Raw genomic sequence first — 22,450 nt, forward strand, 5'->3', positions numbered from 1 at the left:
TGAATTTTGTTGTGACATTAGCATTGCGAATAAAACAAAACAAGCCGTGATTCGAGTAACTGATAAACAATTACAACTCCTCGGATCTGATTTAGTAGACAGTTTTGATTTATGGTCCCTACCGATGGACACATTTTGCAGTCAGGTATCTCGTGTGTCTGTGTCTACTGACTCCCTAAAGAAAACATACCCGAAGGTGTTCAGTGATGAACTTGGCTTGTGTAATAAAACACTAAATATTACACCGGTGGATTATTCAGAATGGGCCGCACCGATAGTTGTAGTACGTAAAGCGAACGGATCGATTAGAATTCGCGGAGATTTTTCGACGGGTTTAAATAGCTCCTTGCAGCCTCATCAATACCCGCTTCCTCTCCCGGAGGATATTTTTGCCAAACTTGCTAACTGTACAGTATTCAGTCAGATTGATCTCTCCGACGCGTTTCTGCAAGTGGAGGTTGATGAAGCAAGCCGTGGGTTATTAACTGTGAATACCCACCGTGGATTGTACCACTACAATCGTCTACCGCCGGGGGTAAAAATCGCTCCAGGAGCTTTCCAGCAACTCATCGACACAATGCTCGCCGGACTGAAGGGAACATAAGGTTACATGGACGACGTCGTAGTTGGTGGTGCAACCGAACAAGAGCACGACCGTAACCTGGAAGCGGTTTTACGGCGCATCGAAGACTTTGGTTTTACAATAAGAGCGGAAAAATGTTCATTACGCCAACGTCAGATTTCGTATTTGGGCCATGTCATCGACCATCAAGGGTTGCGCCCAGATCCAGCGAAGATCGAAGCGATCGCAAAGCTTTCGCCTCCCACTGACGTCACAGGAGTTCGCGCTTTCCTTGGCGCCATCAATTATTATGGCAAGTTTGTGCCGAAAATGCGCATGTTGCGCTTTCCGCTTGATAATCTGCTCAAGACAGAATCAAAGTTTGAGTGGAACAAAGAGTGTCAGCAAGCATTTGACAGTTTTAAGTGTATACTCTCATCAGACTTGCTGCTTACCCACTACAATCCGAAGTTAGACATCATTGTAGCAGCTGACGCTTCATCAATTGGTCTCGGAGCAACCATCAGTCATCGATTTCCGGATGGCTCAATAAAAGTGGGCCAGCATGCATCAAGAGCACTCACCAAAGCGGAACAAAACTACAGTCAGCCGGATCGTGAGGGTCTGGCCATAATTTTTGCTGTCACCAAATTCCACAAAATGCTGTTCGGTCGGCGCTTTCGTCTACAAACTGACCACGCTCCACTGCTTCGAATCTTTGGCTCTAAAAATGAATTCCCGTTTACACCGCTAACCGACTGCAACGATTCGCTCTGACCCTACTACTGTATGAGTTCGACATTGAGTACGTGGCGACCGAAAAGTTCGGCAATGCTGATATCCTGTCGCGTCTCATCAATCAGCATGTAAAACCAGAGGAAGATTATGTGATAGCCAGCATCTGTCTCGAGGAAGATATTAGGTCTGTAGCTTCATGTTCAGTTAACGTTCTTCCTCTCAGTTTCAGAGTCGTCGCGCAGGGTACGCAATCCGATCCACTTCTTCGCAAGGTTTTTCGGTATGTTAGAGATGGTTGGCCACAAACGCAACCCATCGAGCCGGAACTCAAGCGATTCCAAGCTAGACAAGATTCGCTCACTTTAGTGGATGGTTGTATCCTGTTCGAAGAACGACTCGTAATCCCAATGCAATACCGGAAACAATGTTTAAAACAGTTACATTTTGGTCATCCTGGAATTCAAAGGATGAACGCACTCTCCAGAAGCTCTGTGTACTGGCCTTCGCTCGACGAAGAAGTAAGCGCCTTCGTCAAGACTTGTCAGCATTGTGCGTCAGTCGCACGGTCTCCTCCTCACGCAGAACCGGTTCCTTGGCCTAAAGCAACTGGACCATGGCGACGTGTGCATGTTGATTTTGCTGGTCCAGTCGATGGTGAATATTATCTTATCGCCGTCGACAGTTTCTCTAAATGGCCTGAGGTGGTACAAACTCGGCGTATCACTTCTCACGCAACAATTAGCATTCTGCGAGGAATATTTGCTCGCTTGGAAATGCCCGAAATCTTAGTGTCAGATAACGGAACTCAGTTCTTCAGCGCTGAATTCGCTAGCTTTTGCATGGCAAACGGAATCAAACACATAACAACAGCCCCTTTTCATCCACAGTCAAATGGACAAGCTGAGCGTTTTGTGGATACGTTCAAACGCACCGTCAAAAAAATTCAAGAGGGAAGCGGAACCATCGAAGAAGCCTTGGACATTTTCTTGCTTACGTACCGAAGTACGCCTAGCCGCTCCTAAATCCCCGTCTGAGGTTATGTTTGGTCGGCAAATCAGAACGTGTCTCGAGTTGCTCCGTCCGCCAGCTATTCATGAGCCAGATTCAGTTGCAGAGCAAGGCAAACAAACAAGGGTTTTCAGCAAAGACGATCTAGTTTATGCCAAAGTATACACACGAAACAGTTGGAAATGGGCTCCGGGTATTGTATTACAACGCCTGGGTGATATTATGTACAATGTGTGGGTGGAAGACCGTCGAATGCTGCGTTCACACATTAATCAGTTGCGAAGTCGAACCGCAGCTGATTCAGTCTCAAATCAGTCGGCCAATAATTTGAACAAGAAACTACCGTTGGAGATACTGCTTGAAGCCTGGACTTTGCCTAAACCTAGTCCAACTCCCCAAGGTTCGATTCCAACTCCGGCAATGCCATCACCATCTGAAACATTGCCATCGTCATCTGAAACATTGCAAGCCTCTACACCAAAGACTGTTTTGGTGTAGAGGCTTGCAATGTTTCGGCGTGAAGAGCCGCACAGTCATGTATTAACACCATTATCACCTGTTCAGTCCCCAACAATGTCAACGTCTACATCACCCGCTCCAACCGAATTCGAATCAGCAGTTGAGGCAGATCCAGTGGTACCAATTCCTCGGCGATCTTCTAGGGATCGAAGGCCGTCGAAATGGTTTGATCCGTACCACCTTTATTAAGAGGGGAGATGTTGGAGACGACTGTAGCTGTCGGAGTGCCCCCCATTTGTGAGTGCACTCCCCACGACGCTGAGCTCTCGAAAGACAGTCTCTGTCACTACGACGATGCTGGTAGGCGCGTATATGAGGAGAAGAACAATGGTCATTGTTAGTTGTTGGCTTCCGTTTCAAGCAGTCGTCGAGTCACGATATTTTAGTAATAAATGTTGATTTCAATTTGTTAAATCCGCGTTTCATATACCGTATTGCGAAGGCCCCCTTGCGACCCAAAAGAAAGTAAATTCAAGACGTAAATACACGAGAATGTATAAGTTGCCTATAAGTTCTACTAAAGTATGCAAGCGTATGTTTCAGAGCACTTTCGACATTGGTAGTAGAAAGATACGTGATATGGCTGCGAAAATTATCGCAGGATCGGGAGTTGCTTCAGACGATGGAAGACAAAACAACAGCAATCGTCATCCTATTAGTCAGGATCATCTGGAGTTCATCCGAAAGCAAATAATGTCTTTTCCCGCGTACTCCAGTCACTACTCGCGAGAGAAGTCGGATAAATTGTATCTTTCTAGTGATCTGAATATGCGTCGTATTTACGAACTGTACCAGGAACAATGCGCAAAGTAAAATATCATTACCGTGCATTATAACAGTTACCGCCTTGTTTTCAAATCCATGAACCTCAACTTCAGGAAATCGAAAGTCGACACCTGTGGCAAGTGTGATCAGCTCACAATGGAGATCAAATTAGAGATGGATCTCGTAAAAAAGGGCGAGCTACAACAGTTGCTTGATACTGATAGTCATCAAATCGCCGCTGATAAAGAAAAAGCGAAAGACGTGGCGCTGGCAAAAATTGATGCAACCTTAAGAACATCGTCATTTGATCTCCAGAAACAGTTGCCGACGCCTTACCTTAGTAACAGTGAAGCATTTTATTGCAGGCAACTGTATACTAATAACCTAACCATTTTTTCTACTTATGTCGGAGAAAATTCAGCGGACTGTTATTTATGGGACGAGACGAAAGCTCGCAGAGGCTCCCAGGAAATTGGATCCTGTCTGTTGCAGGATTTAAATAAGTTGCCATCCTCGGTAGAAACGATGAGCTATTATAGTGACCGGTGTTTCGGTCAGAATAATAACAAGACCATTATTTTCTTGTTTTCACATTTTATTGAAGAGTGCGTAATACGTGGACGAAAGTAGCCATATGGAGGTAGATACAGTTCACGGTGCCATCGAGATAGCAAAAAAGTGTACTACAATGAACATCGAAGTCCCACATCACTGGGCTTTACTTATAAGCGGAATTCGCCGCAAAGTTCCTTTCAACGTAATTGAAATGGAATAACGCGACATGTTAAATTTAAAATCGTTAGATCAGCAGTATAGGATCCCTGAAATGTCGCTCAATGACAAACCGTTTCGCATCGAAAATACAATGTTTTTTTACTTTTCCACGAATATCCAGGGCATGTGGAATTCAAAGAACAGGTAACTGACGAGCAATTTGATAGAATTCAAATCTTACCTGATGTCGAGGTACTGGAAAACGTGGAACTTAGACCAATCACAAACATACCTTTAGAACTATCCAGCGCTAAGCTAGACGACCTGCGGAAGCTGATGGTGTACGTGAAACAAAAAGAATACTACGTCACATTCCTTAAATCATTGGTTCCGGCGAAGAAAGGACGGCGAGCTGTAACGCTGAACGCTGTAACGGACCATTTTGAGGCCGATTTGGATCTTCTAGAGGACAGTGATTTGGCGTTGCCGTAGATTATATCATAATACCGATTTACGGTCGTTTAATTTTCTGACTGAAGAGTTGAAGAGAAATAAAAACAATTTACGTTTTATTTCACATTTTTCATTACCCATTTCGGAGATTCAGAACATTATTTACACCCCACTACTAAACCAACACACCCAGCAATCTCCCCCACTCGTTTCTATAGCTGATATTGTGACAGAAATTGCATATGCAATTTGTTCTGATTCTAATTCCGCCTATTCTTATGCTTGTTTTCTCCAGTATTCTTACATGAAATAGATTAAAATAGACCTGCTCCCTATTTCTCCATAATGTTTGCCTTTTTATGATGTAATCCGACCTTTCCCCAGTAATCATCACGTGATTTTTCGAGTTTTACTGTTTTTCAAATAAAGGTCCTATGTGACATTGTTTTGTGCAAAAAGACCAATCTGATAGGTCCTAACTGTTATTAAAAGATACAATAGGCCCTATGTGACCAAATCATGAAAAAAAAAACCGTAAATTTCAAATAAAACAATAAATCATCTGTTGTAATTCAAGATTGCATCCTTTATTTGCAGTTAAGTTGGAAAAAGTTAACCTTTTGCATTACAATTGAAAATAGCATTTAAATATATTGCGCTGAACTTCAGGATCATTTTTCTCGGATTTGCCTTCATGTTAGATAGGACCTTTTGAAATGTTTATCTAGATTTTCGTTACTAATACAGCAAATGTCTTCTTCTTCCTCACCTTTGTATACTTTATTGGTGCAAAAACAGGTTTGTAACTTAAACAGAAATAAATACATATTCGAAATGGTTGGTAAAAAATATAGAAAATTATAGGAATAGCAGGAAATTTTAATACGAGCAAAACCGGGTACATTCGTCTACTAATGTTATGGAACATCACGTTTAACTGAGAAAATGACACTCTTCTACCTGATGTATAAAACCAGGAATCCGTGAGTAGCTAAACAACCCGATTAGTGTTCATAACGTTTGACGTAAGCGACTTATTACCTTATCATTTTGTTTTTTTAATTCTGCCTTTTCCAGTTTATCGGTTTCTAGTTGAGCTATCTTATCACGAAGCTCCTGCACAGCAGAATCTTCGTTGTCTCGTTTGATAAGTACCGCTTCCAGCAGCTCCAATACGTTTATAACTTTGGGTATAAGGTCAATTACAGAGTTTGGCCCATTTTTGTCAATGATTTTTTCGAATTCCTTGCCAATTTCCGATGCCAAGTCATATATATCAACTACTGATACTTCTTCTAAAGAATTCATGCTCTCAAATACAATTCACAATACGTATAGGTAAAATAAATTCTGAAGTTTTGCCACTTAACTATCACAATACTACACGCTCGTCAAATTTAACTCTAAACTGAGTGAGATGTCACTCACTTTCGTGAAAAGTGAACCCAGGGGGGATCTATCTGTCAAACATCGTGTAACCAGCATATTCGGCAACATGGTGTTTGTTTTGGTTTTTGTTCTTTTTGGTTATGAAATTGATCGATGTGAAATATTATAGAATTGGAACGTTTTTTTTATCAAAACTCGAGAAACCGCGGAAAACTTTTATGAATGTGTTGTGTAGTGATTTTTTCCTCATTATCGTTCATAGTTACAAACGTCACGGACCAACAAACGTCATGGACCAGAGCTGATCTGCGATAACGCACACATATATGAAATTTGACAGCAGTGAATCCCTTCTGAGTAATCCTACTCTAAACAGAGTTTTTATGATATTACTCATTTATGGGTAGAGTCACCATGTGTCAGAAATTGAGTAGGAATTACCATCTTCTTATAAAACCGTTTTGAAATGAAACTGAGTAAAAGCTACTCAGTTTCCTCGTTTTGACTTTTGATCCTTTTGATGAATGAAACTGCTAGAGGATTGTTGCATACAATTATAACAAAATCACGTTTTTTTTCTCAAATATTTGTATTTTGCATATACATATATGTAATAAAAAAACAAACCTTATTAAATCATTAGTGTATCTTCTGCCTTAGCAGCTTCATTAAAAACCGCAGCAATACGGTTCACTGTTACCCGGGAACTGTGACTCGAGCGTGTATCATTTCACATCAAATTTAATGTCAAGCAGAGATGCCAGATGTTTATGAAAAATGTCTGCAACTGCTCGAAAAACCGGAAAAATGTGCTCGAAATCTGAAAAAATCTATCCGTGATCCGAAAATATTTCGCTCGCGCAAGCAAAAGTCTGTAAAAATCTGCACACATATTAAGAAAATCTGCGCAAATCTAAGGAGACTCTGACAAAAATTTGTAGAAACCGTTAAAAAACTGCAAATATCTGCAAATCAATGAATATCTGCACACTGACTCCACAAATCTGCGTTTTGCAGACAAATCTGCACATTTGGTATCCCTGATGTCAAGTCTAGCATTGGCCGATATCGTATCGATATTTACGGTATCGACCCAAGCATAGATGACAGTTCTAAAAGGTATGCTATTCACATCGATGCATTAGTATTAGTGATCGTTATAAACTTTTTCCAATTTTGTATGAAATTTGAAATGATTTTGCATTTAAAACTAAACTTATAAAACATATTTTCCTGAAAAGTTATAGAAATGATGTTGAAACATGTTTTATTTGTGGGGAATACATAAACATGCTGCGGTTTAGGTAAAATATGCTGTTTTTCATCAATTTGCCGGTAACCTTTTTGCACTTTTCGTTTTTTTCTTGTACTCTAATAGCGCTTCTAAACAGAGTCGCTTATGTTTCATACAGTAACAAAAGTCATGAGCTATGACAATGACTAAGATTATGCTCCAACTATTAGAAATATAGCATTTTTATATATTTTATTTCGACATATTGTCGCAATTTTTCACACTAAATCTAAATTAATATCAATTTCTAGTGTGTTTCAACTGGAGATTCACTCTCCAACCAAAAAAAACAGATATAAAACAACATAAAACGAGAAATTTCCAAAAACATTCTGAATTCCATACAAAACGCGAAAATTTTCATAACGAGATTTGTTTGTGTGCGTGGATAGACAAAAATGTAGCATACCTTGTAGAACTGTCATCATACTTGGGGTATCGACACCTTATAGACAATTTGCAGCAATCAACAATATTTCCCGATTTTATAGTTTCTCTTCAGTATCGAAAAAATATTGGGGTGAAAGTATCGATCCAGCTTGATATCGAAGTCGCTTGCATCGATAAAAAATAACGATATTTAGGCCATGGGGCCACCATGGGGCCACGCACACAAACAAATCTCGTTATGAAAATTTTTGCGTTTTGTATAGAATTCAGAACATTTTTGGAAATTTCTCGGCTTATGTTGTTTTATATCTGATTTTTTTGGTTGGAGAGTGAATCTCCAGTTGAAACACACTAGAAATTGATATCAATTTAGATTTAGTGTGAAAAATGCGACAATATGTCGAAATAAAATATATAAAAATGCTATATTTCCAATAGTTGGAGCATAATCTTAGTCATTGTCATAGCTCATGACTTTTGTTACTGTATGAAACATAAGCGACTCTGTTTAGAAGCGCTATTAGAGTACAAGAAAAAAACGAATAGTGCAAAAAGGTTACCGGCAAATTGATGAAAAACAGCATATTTTACCTAAACCGCAGCATATTTATGTATTCCCCACAAATAAAACATGTGTCAACATCATTTCTATAACTTTTCAGGAAAATATGTTTTATAAGTTTAGTTTAAAATGCAAAATTATTTCAAATTTCATACAAAATTGGAAAAAGTTTATAACGATCACTAATACTAATGCATCGACGTGAATAGCATACCTTTTAGAACTGTCATCTATACTTGGGTCGATACCGTAAATATCGATACGATATCGGCCAATGCTACACACTAAATTTTTATTGCTGGAAACCAGCAAAATTTTGCTGATATTCTACATGCTGGAAAATCAGCAATGATATCAGCAAACCTTCTCGCTGAAACGATCAGCAAATCGAGACGTCAAATTTTTGACACCATTTTGCTGAAAATCAGTTGTTTGAATAAATTGCTGCCTGTTCAGCATTTGAGCATTTGACATGAATTTGCTGATGTATCTCAGCAAAAGTTAGACAACACACAGAATGTTCTTTTGTTTTTTGTTATTTTACTAAAACAAATGTTCTACATTGCGAATATTTATTTTAAAGTTATCTGACTTTAAATCTAAATTATCGATATGAACTTTTAAATGTCTTTGTAGCCCATCGACATAACCATAAACTATATTGCCCATATTCCCAAACTCCTAGAAAAGACTGAAAATTAACTTATCACACATATTCTTTATATCACAATTATTCTATTTAAGCGCATGCAATGCTTTTTTAAGTTCCGCATCCATGGTTCATACGCTTATAAGCTCATTTTTTTTTCTCTATAGTTTTGTTAACTTTTTACGTACAAAATGGCGATTGTTCTGACAGTTTGACGGATGGAGTTGCCAGAAATTCAGCAATTACCAGCAATTTGCTGATTTCCGGCAAACAGAATTCTGAATACTGATAATCAGCAAGAAAATTTTTTAACTGATTTTTTTCAGTATTATTTTTTGCTGAAAATTCTTTTCAGATTTTGGTGTGTAGACTTGACATCAGGGATACCAAATGTGCAGATTTGTCTGCAAAACGCAGATTTGTGGAGTCAGTGTGCAGATATTCATTGATTTGCAGATATTTGCAGTTTTTTACCGGTTTCTACAAATTTTTGTCAGAGTCTCCTTAGATTTGCGCAGATTTTCTTAATATGTGTGCAGATTTTTACAGACTTTTGCTTGCGCGAGCGAAATATTTTCGGATCACTGATAGATTTTTTCAGATTTCGAGCACATTTTTCCGGTTTTTCGAGCAGTTGCAGACATTTTTCATAAACATCTGGCATCTCTGCTTGACATTAAATTTGATGTGAAATGATACACGCTCGAGTCAAAGCTCCCGGGTAACAGTGAACCGTATTGCTGCGGTTTTTAATGAAGCTGCTAAGGCAGAAGATACACTAATGATTTAATAAGGTTTGTTTTTTATTACATATATGTATATGCAAAATACAAATATTTGAAAAAAAAAACGTGATTTTGTTATAATTGTATGCAACAATCCTCTAGCAGTTTCATTCATCAAAAGGATCAAAAGTCAAAACGAGGAAACTGAGTAGCTTTTACTCAGTTTCATTTCAAAACGGTTTTATAAGAAGAGGGTAATTCCTACTCAATTTCTGACACATGGTGACTCTACCCATAAATGAGTAATATCATAAAAACTCTGTTTAGAGTAGGTTCACTTTTCACGAAAGTGAGTGACATCTCACTCAGTTTAGAGTTAAATTTGACGAGCGTGTAGTATTGTGATAGTCAAGTGGCAAAACTTCAGAATTTATTTTACCTATACGTATTGTGAATTGTATTTAAGAGCATGAATTCTTTAGAAGAAGTATCAGTAGTTGATATATATGACTTGGCATCGGAAATTGGAAAGAAATTCGAAAAAATCATTGACAAAAATGGGCCAAACTCTGTAATTGACCTTATACCCAAAGTTATAAACGTATTGGAGCTGCTGGAAGCGGTACTTTTTTTTCTCTCTGTGTGGACTCATCACTGCGACCAGAGACATTTTGATCTATTGTGATATTGCCCAGGTGTTTTCTGTATTCCGCACTTCATATTACTGGCAGTATCACTATTGAAATGAATGATACGCTTTTCATTTATATCCGTGCTTTTGTGTGAGAGTTTACCCTTTTCATTTCAAGCTTACTGCTCTACTATACCGAGCCTCTTTTCTATCCTACCAATATCGCCAAATTACAGTTCCCTGAACTGAGGCTACACCTAACGTTCCTCTCAGGCCAGGTTTATTCTAAGAGGGACTTATTATGTCAAGAGGAAGGAGTCTTATCGAAACCTCGTTACTCCGTGCCAATATCGCCAATTACAATTCCCAGTAGAGAGTAAATATTTCTTAAATCAGTTTTATTATAGGAAGGACTTATTTTGTCAAGAGGAAGGAGTCTTATCGAACCTCGTTCCTCCTACCAACACCGCGTCACAATCACAATTCCCTGAAGAGGCACTCAATGCTTCACCTCTGGTCAGGTTTATTATAAGTAGGACTTATATTTTTGTCAAGAGGAAGGAGTTTTATCGAACCTCGTTCCTCCAGCCAAGACCGCGTCATAATTACGATTCCCTGAAGAGAACTATTATACGTTACTCAGAACAGTTTTATTATAAGAAGGACTTTTTTGTTAGGATGAAAGTCAGCAAGGGTACTATAGAATTCAGCTTGAAGGAAGGGTATGTAGTGGAGAGCCTGAGAATGAACCCATGTTAAAGTCCTTTGACAACCAAATGGCCTGATTCTATAAGATTCGAACCCACGACCACTCGCTTATCAAAGCGGACTCTGTAACCTTGCGGCTACGAAGCTCTCATCGGTACTTATCAAACTACTCAAGCGGTACTTATCAAACTAGACAACGAAGATTCTGCTGTGCAGGAGCTTCGTGATAAGATAGCTCAACTAGAAATCGATAAACTGGAAAAGGCAGAATTAAAAAAACAAAATGATAAGGTAATAAGTCGCTTACGTCAAACGTTATGAACACTAATCGGGTTGTTTAGCTACTCACGGATTCCTGGTTTTATACATCAGGTAGAAGAGTGTCATTTTCTCAGTTAAACGTGATGTTCCATAACATTAGTAGACGAATGTACCCGGTTTTGCTCGTATTAAAATTTCCTGCTATTCCTATAATTTTCTATATTTTTTACCAACCATTTCGAATATGTATTTATTTCTGTTTAAGTTACAAACCTGTTTTTGCACCAATAAAGTATACAAAGGTGAGGAAGAAGAAGACATTTGTCTGTATTAGTAACGAAAATCTAGATAAACATTTCAAAAGGTCCTATCTAACATGAAGGCAAATCCGAGAAAAATGATCCTGAAGTTCAGCGCAATATATTTAAATGCTATTTTCAATTGTAATGCAAAAGGTTAACTTTTTCCAACTTAACTGCAAATAAAGGATGCAATCTTGAATTACAACAGATGATTTATTGTTTTATTTGAAATTTACGGGTTTTTTTTTTCATGATTTGGTCACATAGGGCCTATTGTATCTTTTAATAACAGTTAGGACCTATCAGATTGGTCTTTTTGCACAAAACAATGTCACATAGGACCTTTATTTGAAAAGCAGTAAAACTCGAAAAATCACGTGATGATTACTGGGGAAAGGTCGGATTACATCATAAAAAGGCAATCATTATGGAGAAATAGGGAGCAGGTCTATTTTAATCTATTTCATGTAAGAATACTGGAGAAAACAAGCATAAGAATAGGCGGAATTAGAATCAGAACAAATTGCATATGCAATTTCTGTCACAATATTAGCTATAGAAACGAGTGGGGGAGATTGCTGGGTGTGTTGGTTTAGTAGTGGGGTGTAAATAATGTTCTGAATCTCCGAAATGGGTAATGAAAAATGTGAAATAAAACGTAAATTGTTTTTATTTCTCTTTAACTCTTCAGTCAGAAAATTAAACGACCGTAAATCGGTATTATGATATAATCTACGGCAACGCCTAATCACTGTCCTCTAGAAGATCCAAATCGGCTTCAAAATGGTCCGTTACAGCGTTCTTAGCTCGCCGTCCTTTCTTCGCCGGAACCAATGATTTAAGGAATGTGGCGTGGTTTTCTTTTTGTTTCACGTACACCATCAGCTTCCGCAGGTCGTCTAGCTTAGCGCTGGATAGTTCTAAAGGTATGTTTGTGATTGGTCTAAGTTCCACGTTTTCCAGTACCTCGACATCAGGTAAGATTTAAATTCTATCAAATTGCTCGTCAGTTACCTGTTCTTTGAATTCCACATGCCCTGGATATTCGTGGAAAAGTAAAAAAAACATTGTATTTTCGATGCGAAACGGTTTGTCATTGAGCGACATTTCAGGGATCCTATACTGCTGATCTAACGATTTTAAATTTAACATGTCGCGTTGTTCCATTTCAATTACGTTGAAAGGAACTTTGCGGCGAATTCCGCTTATAAGTAAAGCCCAGTGATGTGGGGCTTCGATGTTCATTGTAGTACACTTTTTTGCTATCTCGATGGCACCGTGAACTGTATCTACCTTCATATGGCTATGTCCAGTAGCCATCAACTTATGATATATATTCAACTTTCGTCCACGTATTACGCACTCTTCAATAAAATGTGAAAACAAGAAAATAATAGTCTTGTTATTATTCTGACCGAAAAACCGGTCACTATAATAGCTCATCGTTTCTACCGAGGATGGCAACTTATTTAAATCCTGCAACAGACAGGATCCAATTTCCTGGGAGCCTCTGCGAGCTTTCGCCCATAAACAACAGTCCGCTGAATTTTCTCCGACATAAGTAGAAAAAATGGTTAGGTTATTAGTATACAGTTGCCTGCAATAAAATGCTTCACCGTTACTAAGGTAAGGCGTCGGCAACTGTTTCTGGAGATCAAATGACGATGTTCTTAAGGTTGCATCAATTTTTGCCAGCGCCACGTCTTTCGTTTTTTCTTTATCAGCGGCGATTTGATGACTATCAGTATCAAGCAACTGTTGTAGCTCGCCCTTTTTTACGAGATCCATCTCTAATTTGATCTCCATTGTGAGCTGATCACACTTGCCACAGGTGTCGACTTTCGATTTCCTGAAGTTGAGGTTCATGGATTTGAAAACAAGGCGGTAACTGTTATAATGCACGGGAATGATATTTTACTTTGCGCATTGTTCCTGGTACAGTTCGTAAATTCGACGTATATTCAGATCACTAGAAAGATACAATTTATCCGACTTCTCTCGCGAGTAGTGACTGGAGTACGCGGGAAAAGACATTATTTGCTTTCGGATGAACTCCAGATGATCCTGACTAATAGGATGACGATTGCTGTTGTTTTGTCTTCCATCGTCTGAAGCAACTCCCGATCCTGCGATAATTTTCGCAGCCATATCACGTATCTTTCTACTACCAATGTCGAAGGTGCTCTGAAACATACGCTTGCATACTTTAGTAGAACTTATAGGCAACCTATACATTCTCGTGTATTTACGTCTTGAATTTACTTTCTTTTGGGTCGCAAGGGGGCCTTCGCAATACGGTATGTGAAACGCGGATTTAACAAATTAAAACCAACATTTATTACTAAAATATCGTGACTCGACGACTGCTTGAAACGGAAGCCAACAACTAACAATTGTGTAGGTATACCTATATCCTGGGTATAACCTACCAGGACTTTCTCCAGAAAACCCTGTACGCGCAATTGGCGCGGAATTAATACACACAGATTAACGTGGACTAACTGACTTTATTTTCGTACATCACTACTTAAATATACCCTACCGGTAACTCAGAGAGAGAGACTTTCTCCACTCTCTGTTTACCTTACTAATCTCTTAACCTAATCTAGTACTGCTAAAGTACGGGATGCGTTTTGTTTACAACACAAAACTTGTTTATTTTGGTTGAGTTTGTTTGCCGGTGGCACAGCAGAAGGCTGCGCGAAGTTCTTTGCCACCTGTGGCATAATCTGTTGATACATAGAGTGTTGACAGAGCCGTTCGCGGTCCTCTGTCAAGGGAACCAAATGTTTCGCCTGACTAAAGCATAGCAGAAGGCTATGCCCTCCTAGGAACAACATTTAACTTTAATTATAAGGCTCGTGACGGAGCATTGGGTTCTTCGCAGGGTGTGACGTCACATCTGCCACCCCGCCTAGTTGGCCATTATCTAGAAGAGACAATGGTCACACGGTCCATCCTGACGGCCGATAGGTGTGTTTTTCTCTTTATTACAATTATTCTCGCGTTTTTATGCAACTATATACACCGTTGTTTTTTTTTATAATATGTTTATTTTCTCTGGCAAATGAGATTCTGTTATTCAAAACTGTAGTACCGTTTTGAGTTTACATTATCATACATGACATTTTCCTTATTTAAAATTAACAATTGCTTGCTCGCCTGATGCGCTGCGTCGTGAAGATACCTGCTGTTCAGCTGTCGTGTTCAAGCGCCGGGTTGCAGGGGGTTTGAAACGGGAGGGTGCGTCTGGCAGTAGAGGTTCTCATCGGTTGGTTGTGGTGTAATCTGGTTCATTCAGTTTGCTCTTTGCTGCCTCAAATTTGACGTTCAGTTTATCAGTTTCACTTAAAACGCAAGAGAGTGTCACTTTCCGGTAATGGTCTGGTAGCAGTTCGATATTCCCAATAACCGATGTTAGAAGGTGACTTTTCTCGCAATAAATACCCGATGGGTCGTGCTTCAGATATGGGAAATGCACGTGTGGGTGGTAAAATGTGGGTTGATAGTGAATGTAGATTCGTAGTTGATCAGCGTTAATTCCGTAACGTGTTTTAATTGCTTCAATGCCACGTGTTTGAATATTTTTCAGCAATGGTAAATGAGTAGCGTTTAGTTCCCGCAATGACTTGATACCTCGCTGGCGCACTAAAGCGAGTAGATAAAGTTGTTCCAATGTTTTACCATCCCATTCTAAATCCGGCAACAATATGAAGCCAATTTTCTCTGACGGATCCTCAAAAACTATGCGATCCTTCCCTTTCCGATGCTCTAATATATTGTAAAGCCACTCTAAGCTTAGCTGCTCCTTTTGTATATGAGGCAATGTCACGGTTTCATAATCTTGGCCAGTTTCTTCCACCAAATATCTTTTTTGGGTGGAAAATTTCACAATATGCCTCTCAGTAGCGGGATATATGATTGTCACCTTGATTTGATTTACTTCCGGATCAGCAACGCACAAAAAATTTCCGTAGGTATCATTAACAAATTCCGTCCTTAGTTGGGACGTGGATAAGGAAAAACTTCTTTCGACGGCTGCTATAACACCAGTTGCACTACTTTGCACACTTTCACTGTTCTTCCGACAAGTTCGTCGTGACGTCGTCAGAATTAGCTTTCGTCACCATGCTCGTTTGATGACGCTTATGATTTTTCAGCTGCCCCTCAGTGAAGGCCGTCTTTTCCAACACAATGATCGCGTAATCGTCACGCGATAGGCTTACAAAATGCCCCAACAGTGAAACGCTTTTGTGTGTACTGTTATAGTTTAGGATGCGAACAGGTACGAAGCCTGCAAAATCGTAGCTACGGCTGTTTGGATTGTTCACTTCATCTTTCACCATAGACATCCGCCGTTCGACTCCCCACGCAACCGTCTGCTTTCCTTTTCGCGCTGTACTGGGCATCATGGTATGCCCCATCTCAGCAGCCGTTGTATTAACCTCAGTCGTCTTCGATGATCGTCTCGTTGTCAATTCTTAAGCAGGTAGCTGCCCTACTTAGCAAGTGGTGCATTATTTTTTGCCATTATTTTATCAATTCTTTTTTGGTTTCGTTACTTTTTCCACTTGCTGGTTAAAATTACTGTTCACTCGCGTACGGGCTTCTTTCACTCTATTATCTACCCTAGGCTTCTACTTACAGTCTAGGCCCGTAATTTTCTTATTTTCGGATGACATACTTTGGTTTTTCTTCCCCTACTAAGTTGTACATCATTTGTATTAGATTTGATTTAGTATTTCAGTATTTGATTCATCTGATTTTACAAATATAACATTCAATTGTGCATTGTTTACTTCTTTTCCATTATGCACTCTCTAACTTTGATATTTGATGTTTTTTTTTTTACATTTAAAATCATTTCGACACATACCAATCCATTTATCTGTATTATGCTTTCTTCTTCTTTAATCCGCGTTAAAATATCAGTTTAACTTGTCTTGTGGCTCATTATTAACTTTCTTTCATCAAATGTTCTTATGCTCTTTAAATAACTTTCTACAATGTTATTAAGTAGCTTAAATGCTCTGCTTTGGTTGCATTTTTTTTTCATCTCATTGCTTTTTTTTTGTTAAGCATCCTCTTTCATTTTCTTAAACTTTTTCGATTAACATAAAATGAGTCTGTTTCGACATAGTGGATTATTCTTTCATCCTTTAATCTTTGTTTCATCACGTCGGTTAAATTTTTTTTTTCTTTCATCTTTCGCTTCATAAATTAATCTTTTCGTTGTGAACATTCATCGTTATTCTCTGTCTTCATATACAATATTCGTCTAATACCCTGACTTTTTTTAACACCTTATATCATTTTTTTATAAAAATTGTCTCGTTTTTTTTCCTAATCTCTTGAATCTCTTTTTAATCTGTAATCATTTACTTTTCGAATTGTCTCTTGTTACTGTCCTACTTACACACTACTTACACTTCTCCTGGTATGCAGTAGTCTGCATATTTCCTCTCCCCCTTCCATCCGAAGGTGCGACCACCCGCTCTAGTGATTCCTGAAAGATAAGAAGGTTAGGAAATAAAAGGAAAATCTCGCACACTCACTCATTCTGGGTTAATTACTCCCTTGTTTACTCTTTCAGTCAGCACTCACCTCAACCATTCCGGGTTAATTACTTCCGATGTATACACTCACACAACCTTAACTAATAAAAGAATAGTTCGAATCCCTTAAAGTCAGTAGTCTTTTCGTCTGGAAAGTTCAGCCCTCTTTTCAAATGTCTTTCCTAGTTCTATTGTTGTCCGTCATTTAAGTCATCTCCATCGCAAAAAAAAATCCCTATACAGCATCCATCGATTTTCTTCTTCGTTTTCCTTTTAAGCCAATAGCTATCAAACCTCGTTTTCATGAGGTCTTTTGTCCACTATAATTTCTTTCCCATGTTAACATTTGCATTTTACAAAAGAAAACAAATGCTGTTCTAAATTCTTTCAACTCTTTTTATCCATTACAACCATCCAGATCATTCTAGTAATTTGAATTCCCCAAGCTTTTTGTTTATTTAACCTTTATCGGCGGGGTTCATCCTCCCTCACGCCTTCATTCGTATTTGAATTTTTACAACTGTGTCGTGCCATTTGACTAATATCATCAAAGGCTGTAGATCTTTTTCGGCGACTTATTCCATTTCTTCACGCCTTTACTTCAGTATGCTTTCTTCCGTTTGGTTCTGCCTATTAATTCCCGTCAATAAAATCATTCAAGTTTTTCGGCGACTTTTCGTATTTCTTCACGCCTTTACTTCAGTATACTCTTTTCCGTTTGGTTCTGTTTATGGACTCCCGTCAATAAAATCATTCATATTTTTCGGCGACTTTTCGTATTTCTTCACGCCTATATTTTACTCCCACCTTACTTTTTTATACAGTTTTAGGTGCTTGCTATTATAACTCATGCCATCCAATATCGTATTTCATTAAATATATTCTGTCCGTTAACCTTGAAAGCATAGTTTAAGTTCATATATTCAGTCTTAATAACGCTTAAGCCGGTTATTATGAACTTTTTCTAAACGATTGCCGTTTCTAATTACTGTGGTCATTTCGCTTGGAATGTCCACTACTTCATATGGTCCTCTCCATATGTTCTGAAGCTTTTGGCCTGCACCAGTCGCTACGGCCTTCACTAATACTTGTTCACCCCACATGGGTTTGTAATCATTAGATGATCTGTCGTAAATTTGTTTGCGGTTCTCTTTACTCCTTTTCAGGTTGGCTTGTGCGTTTGCATGTAAATCGTAAAATATTTTCTTCATTTCATGTGTGTATGCATCATATGTCATCTCCTCCACTCCGTTCCGCTTATAGATTGAAGTTGGGATTCGAGCTATCCGTCCGTACAATAATTCGAACGGCGTATATCCTGTGGACGAGTTTACTAATGTATTGTATTCGAACGTGAAAAACGGTAACAACTCGTCCCATGTGTGCGGCTTTCCGCCAATAAATTGTCTCAAATACGTTTTTAACTCGCGGTTCGACCTCTCTACTAAGTTAGCCTGTGGATGATACGGGCTAGTAGTAATTTTCTTGATCTTTAAGATTTTGCACACCTCTTTCATCAGTGAGCTCACAAAATTTGCGCAGTTGTATGTGACTAGTTCCAACGGGGCACCAAATTTAACAAATATAATTTTCTACGAAGGTCTTGGCTACCGTCTGGCTTTCTTGATTCTCCATTGGAGCGACAATCAGATATCTCGTCAAGTCATTCTGCATGACTAGACCATAACGGTTTCCCATATCGGACTCGGGTAACACCACAGTATCCATGTATAATTTCTCAAATGGCTCCGATGCGGTCGTGGTGATCTGCATCGGTATCCTGTTTGATCTTCCAATTTTGTTCTTTTGGCAGGAATCACACTGCCGAACGTAGTTCTCGATATCCCGTTTCATTGTAGCCCACGTAAAAAGTGTGCCAATTTTCTGGCGCATTCGTCGTTGGAGAGTGTCCTCTAAGGGTGCATCGTGAAATTCCCTTAAAATTGTTTCCACTTGATCTGGCGCTATTACTGTGCGCTCGCTTTTAGCATTGTACAGTACTATTTGTTTTTCTCTATTTATTTATTTGTTTTTTATGTTTTTCTTCTAGCTTACCCGATAGGAACTGAATCATTTGCAAAACTTCCTGCTGCTTGATTTTCCTAAATGATATTAAATGAATGACCCCGGCAGCCTTCACTGCCGTGAGGCTCTCATTGAAGCTATTTAAAAATTGTGAAAAAAATTTTCGGCAATCGATTAACGAATTTTCGCTGCCGTCTACTATGAAACCGCCTACTTTCTTGTCTTTAAATTTGAGTACACCATCCTCGACGCAATCTTTTAGTCCTTGTGACAGCTGATACAGTGTCTGAAGTTCTCTGTACGCCGTCCGACTGTTTAAAATGGCAAGACGAGCCTCGATATTCCTCTCATCCAATATTCTCTTCGAGACTTCCACCGTCTCACTTGGTATCAGGTCATTTGATAATGCCTGTGAAAAGTCATCATATGAAATGTTGACGAGTTGTTGCTCATCCTCGTCCTCAGCAATGTCCGCAATGTCTATGGCACTCAAATCTTGTATTGTGCCGTTCAAATCATCCGAAGCGTTCCTTTGCTGCTCCAGCAGGCGTTTCTGCTGGCGCGTAATCATGGCTATCTGCCTGTGGGGTGAACTTTCTTGCCCCTGACACGTCCCCTCTGTCAAACGTGACAAAAAATCGGCGACTATATTTTCGCTACCCTGTTTATACCTGATGCTGCATTCCAAACCCTGCAACTTTAGTCTCAATCTTGTCAGCGTTGGAGATGTCTCTTTGAGCCTCCAAATTGCTATAAGTGGTCTGTGGTCCGTGTAAACGATAAACTTTTGACCAAAAATGTAATGTTTGAAATATTCTATGGCCCATACAATCGCCAATAGTTCCTTTTCTATGATATGATATCTGGTCTCTGCACCTACAAGTGCACGACTCGCGAACGCGATCGGCTGGTGCATGGATTTTTCATTAGACAGGACGGCTCCAATAGCATCATTGCTAGCGTCTGTCGTAATAACAAAAGTGTCTTGATAATCTGGCCGGACTAAAACTGGCTCTGTAATCAGCGCGTTTCTAAGGAATTCGAACGCTTCCTGACATTCTTTTCCCCACACAAATTTAGCGTCTTTCTTCAACAAATCATTCAGCGGCTTGCGCTTCTCCGCGATGTTGGGGATAAACTTCCCGTAAAAATTTACTGTTCCCAGAAATGACCTTATACCTTTTACGTTTGTGGGTGGCTTAAGGCTTTGAATGGCCTTAATATTTGCATTGGTGGGTTTGATGCCTTCTTCATTAACGACATGACCCAAATACTCCAGTTCCTTTTTCAAAAACTGACACTTTGATGGTTCTATTTTTAAGTTATGTTTGCGCAAAGCTTGTAATACTTTTCGCAAGTTATCATTATGGTCGGTGATAGTGTCACCGAAAACTATAATATCATCGAGGTAGACAAAAGCTTTCACGTCCCCTATCTCAAAGAGAACAGTATTCATAAGTTTTTGGAATGTTGAGGGGCTGTTCTTTAACCCCATCGGCATCCGTGTAAATTCGAAGTGGCCTTTGGGAGTGGAAAACGCCGTCTTAGCCGCATAATAAAAAAAAAAAAAAGGAAATGACTCACTCACCCGAGTATCCTTGGCACAGGGCCGGTCATCGTCGTTGACTTCAATTTCCACTACGTAACTTCGGCACCTTCTTAATACGACAATTCACTATATCGAATATCTGCCAACGTCGAAACTGACACTTACATGAACAAACGATCGCACTTTACAAGTCGTCTTCAGCAGCAAAACACAGCACCTTTTCCCCGCATACGAATGTCACTCGCTCGGGTTTGCCACCAACTCAGTTCACACCAGCTGAAATGCACGATCACCAAAAGAAAGACACACACGAGCCTCCCCAACCGTACGAATGGCTACGATCGCGTTTTTAAATGACACTGAATGGGTCCTCTCGGTTTTCATACTCACTCAGTCAGAACTGGCGTTTTGTTTTTCTTTCTTCGCTGTCACCACATGTGTAGGTATACCTATATCCTGGGTATAACCTACCAGGACTTTCTCCAGAAAACCCTGTACGCGCAATTGGCGTAGAATTAATACACACAGATTAACGTGGACTAACTGACTTTATTTTCGTACATCACTACTTAAATATACCCTACCGGTAACTCAGAGAGAGAGACTTTCTCCACTATCTGTTTACCTTACTAATCTCTTAACCTAATCTAGTACTGCTAAAGTACGGGCGGCGTTTTGTTTACAACACAAAACTTGTTTATTTTGGTTGAGTTTGTTTGCCGGTGGCACAGCAGAAGGCTGCGCGAAGTTCTTTGCCACCTGTGGCATAATCTGTTGATACATAGAGTGTTGACAGAGCCGTTCGCGGTCCTCTGTCAAGGGAACCAAATGTTTCGCCTGACTAAAGCATAGCAGAAGGCTATGCCCTCCTAGGAACAACATTTAACTTTAATTATAAGGCTCGTGACGGAGCATTGGGTTCTTCGCAGGGTGTGACGTCACACAATGACCATTGTTCTTCTCCTCATATACGCGCCTACCAGCATCGTCGTAGTGACAGAGACTGTCTTTCGAGAGCTCAGCGTCGTGGGGAGTGCACTCACAAATTAGGGGCACTCCGACAGCTACAGTCGTCTCCAACATCTCCCCTCTTAATAAAGGTGGAACGGATCAAACCATTTCGGCGGCCTTCGATCCCTAGAAGATCGCCAAGAAATTGGTACCACTGGATCTGCCTCAACTGCTGATTCGAATTCGGTTGAAGCGGATGATGTAGACGTTGACATTGTTGGGGACTGAACAGGTGACAATGGTGTTAATACATGACTGTGCGGCTCTTCACGCCGAAAAATTGCAAGCCTCTACACCAAAACAGTCTTTGGTGTAGAGGCTTGCAATGTTTCAGATGACGATGGCAATGTTTCAGATGGTGATGGCATTGCCGGAGTTGGAATCGAACTTTGGGGAGTTGGACTAGGTTTAGGCAAAGTCCAGGCTTCAAGCAGTATCTCCAACGGTAGTTTCTTGTTCAAATTATTAGCCGACTGATTTGAGACTGAATCAGCTGCGGCTCGACTTCGCAACTGATTAATGTGTGAACGCAGCATTCGACGGTCTTCCACCCGAGTTAAAATAAAGCAGCGTGTAGACAATTTGCAGCAATCAACAATATTTCCCGATTTTATAGTTTCTTGTTGATTGCTGCAAATTA

General features: G+C 39.6%; 2 protein-coding genes across 3 annotated transcripts in view; both read right to left on the reverse strand.

Moving 5' to 3' along the window:
* Positions 1 to 6,161, reverse strand: part of LOC129724738 (RILP-like protein homolog) — a 52,244-nt gene extending 46,083 nt beyond the window's left edge. The window contains exons 1-2 of one of the 2 annotated variants that reach the window (XM_055679871.1): positions 5,801 to 6,161; positions 5,323 to 5,565 (exon numbers count right to left, since the gene is read on the reverse strand). In XM_055679871.1, the coding sequence (XP_055535846.1) occupies positions 5,452 to 5,565; positions 5,801 to 6,067 (381 nt within the window). In that variant the 5' untranslated portion in view covers positions 6,068 to 6,161 and the 3' untranslated portion in view covers positions 5,323 to 5,451. Of the gene's footprint in view, positions 1 to 5,322; positions 5,566 to 5,800 lie in introns of those variants that run through there. The other variant, XM_055679870.1, reaches the window with a different exon arrangement.
* Positions 6,162 to 14,434: 8,273 nt separating this feature from the next.
* On the reverse strand, positions 14,435 to 16,079 carry LOC129719973 (m7GpppX diphosphatase-like). Its single transcript, XM_055671377.1, has 2 exons — positions 15,798 to 16,079; positions 14,435 to 15,751 (listed from the first exon to the last, which is right to left on the reverse strand). The coding sequence occupies exons 1-2, from the start codon at positions 16,077 to 16,079 to the stop codon at positions 14,936 to 14,938; spliced, it is 1,098 nt and encodes a 365-aa protein (XP_055527352.1). The 3' UTR covers positions 14,435 to 14,935.
* Positions 16,080 to 22,450: the final 6,371 nt, after the last annotated feature.

Source organism: Wyeomyia smithii, chromosome 2 (genome assembly GCF_029784165.1).
Source record: "Wyeomyia smithii strain HCP4-BCI-WySm-NY-G18 chromosome 2, ASM2978416v1, whole genome shotgun sequence".
Lineage (NCBI taxonomy): Eukaryota > Metazoa > Arthropoda > Insecta > Diptera > Culicidae > Wyeomyia > Wyeomyia smithii.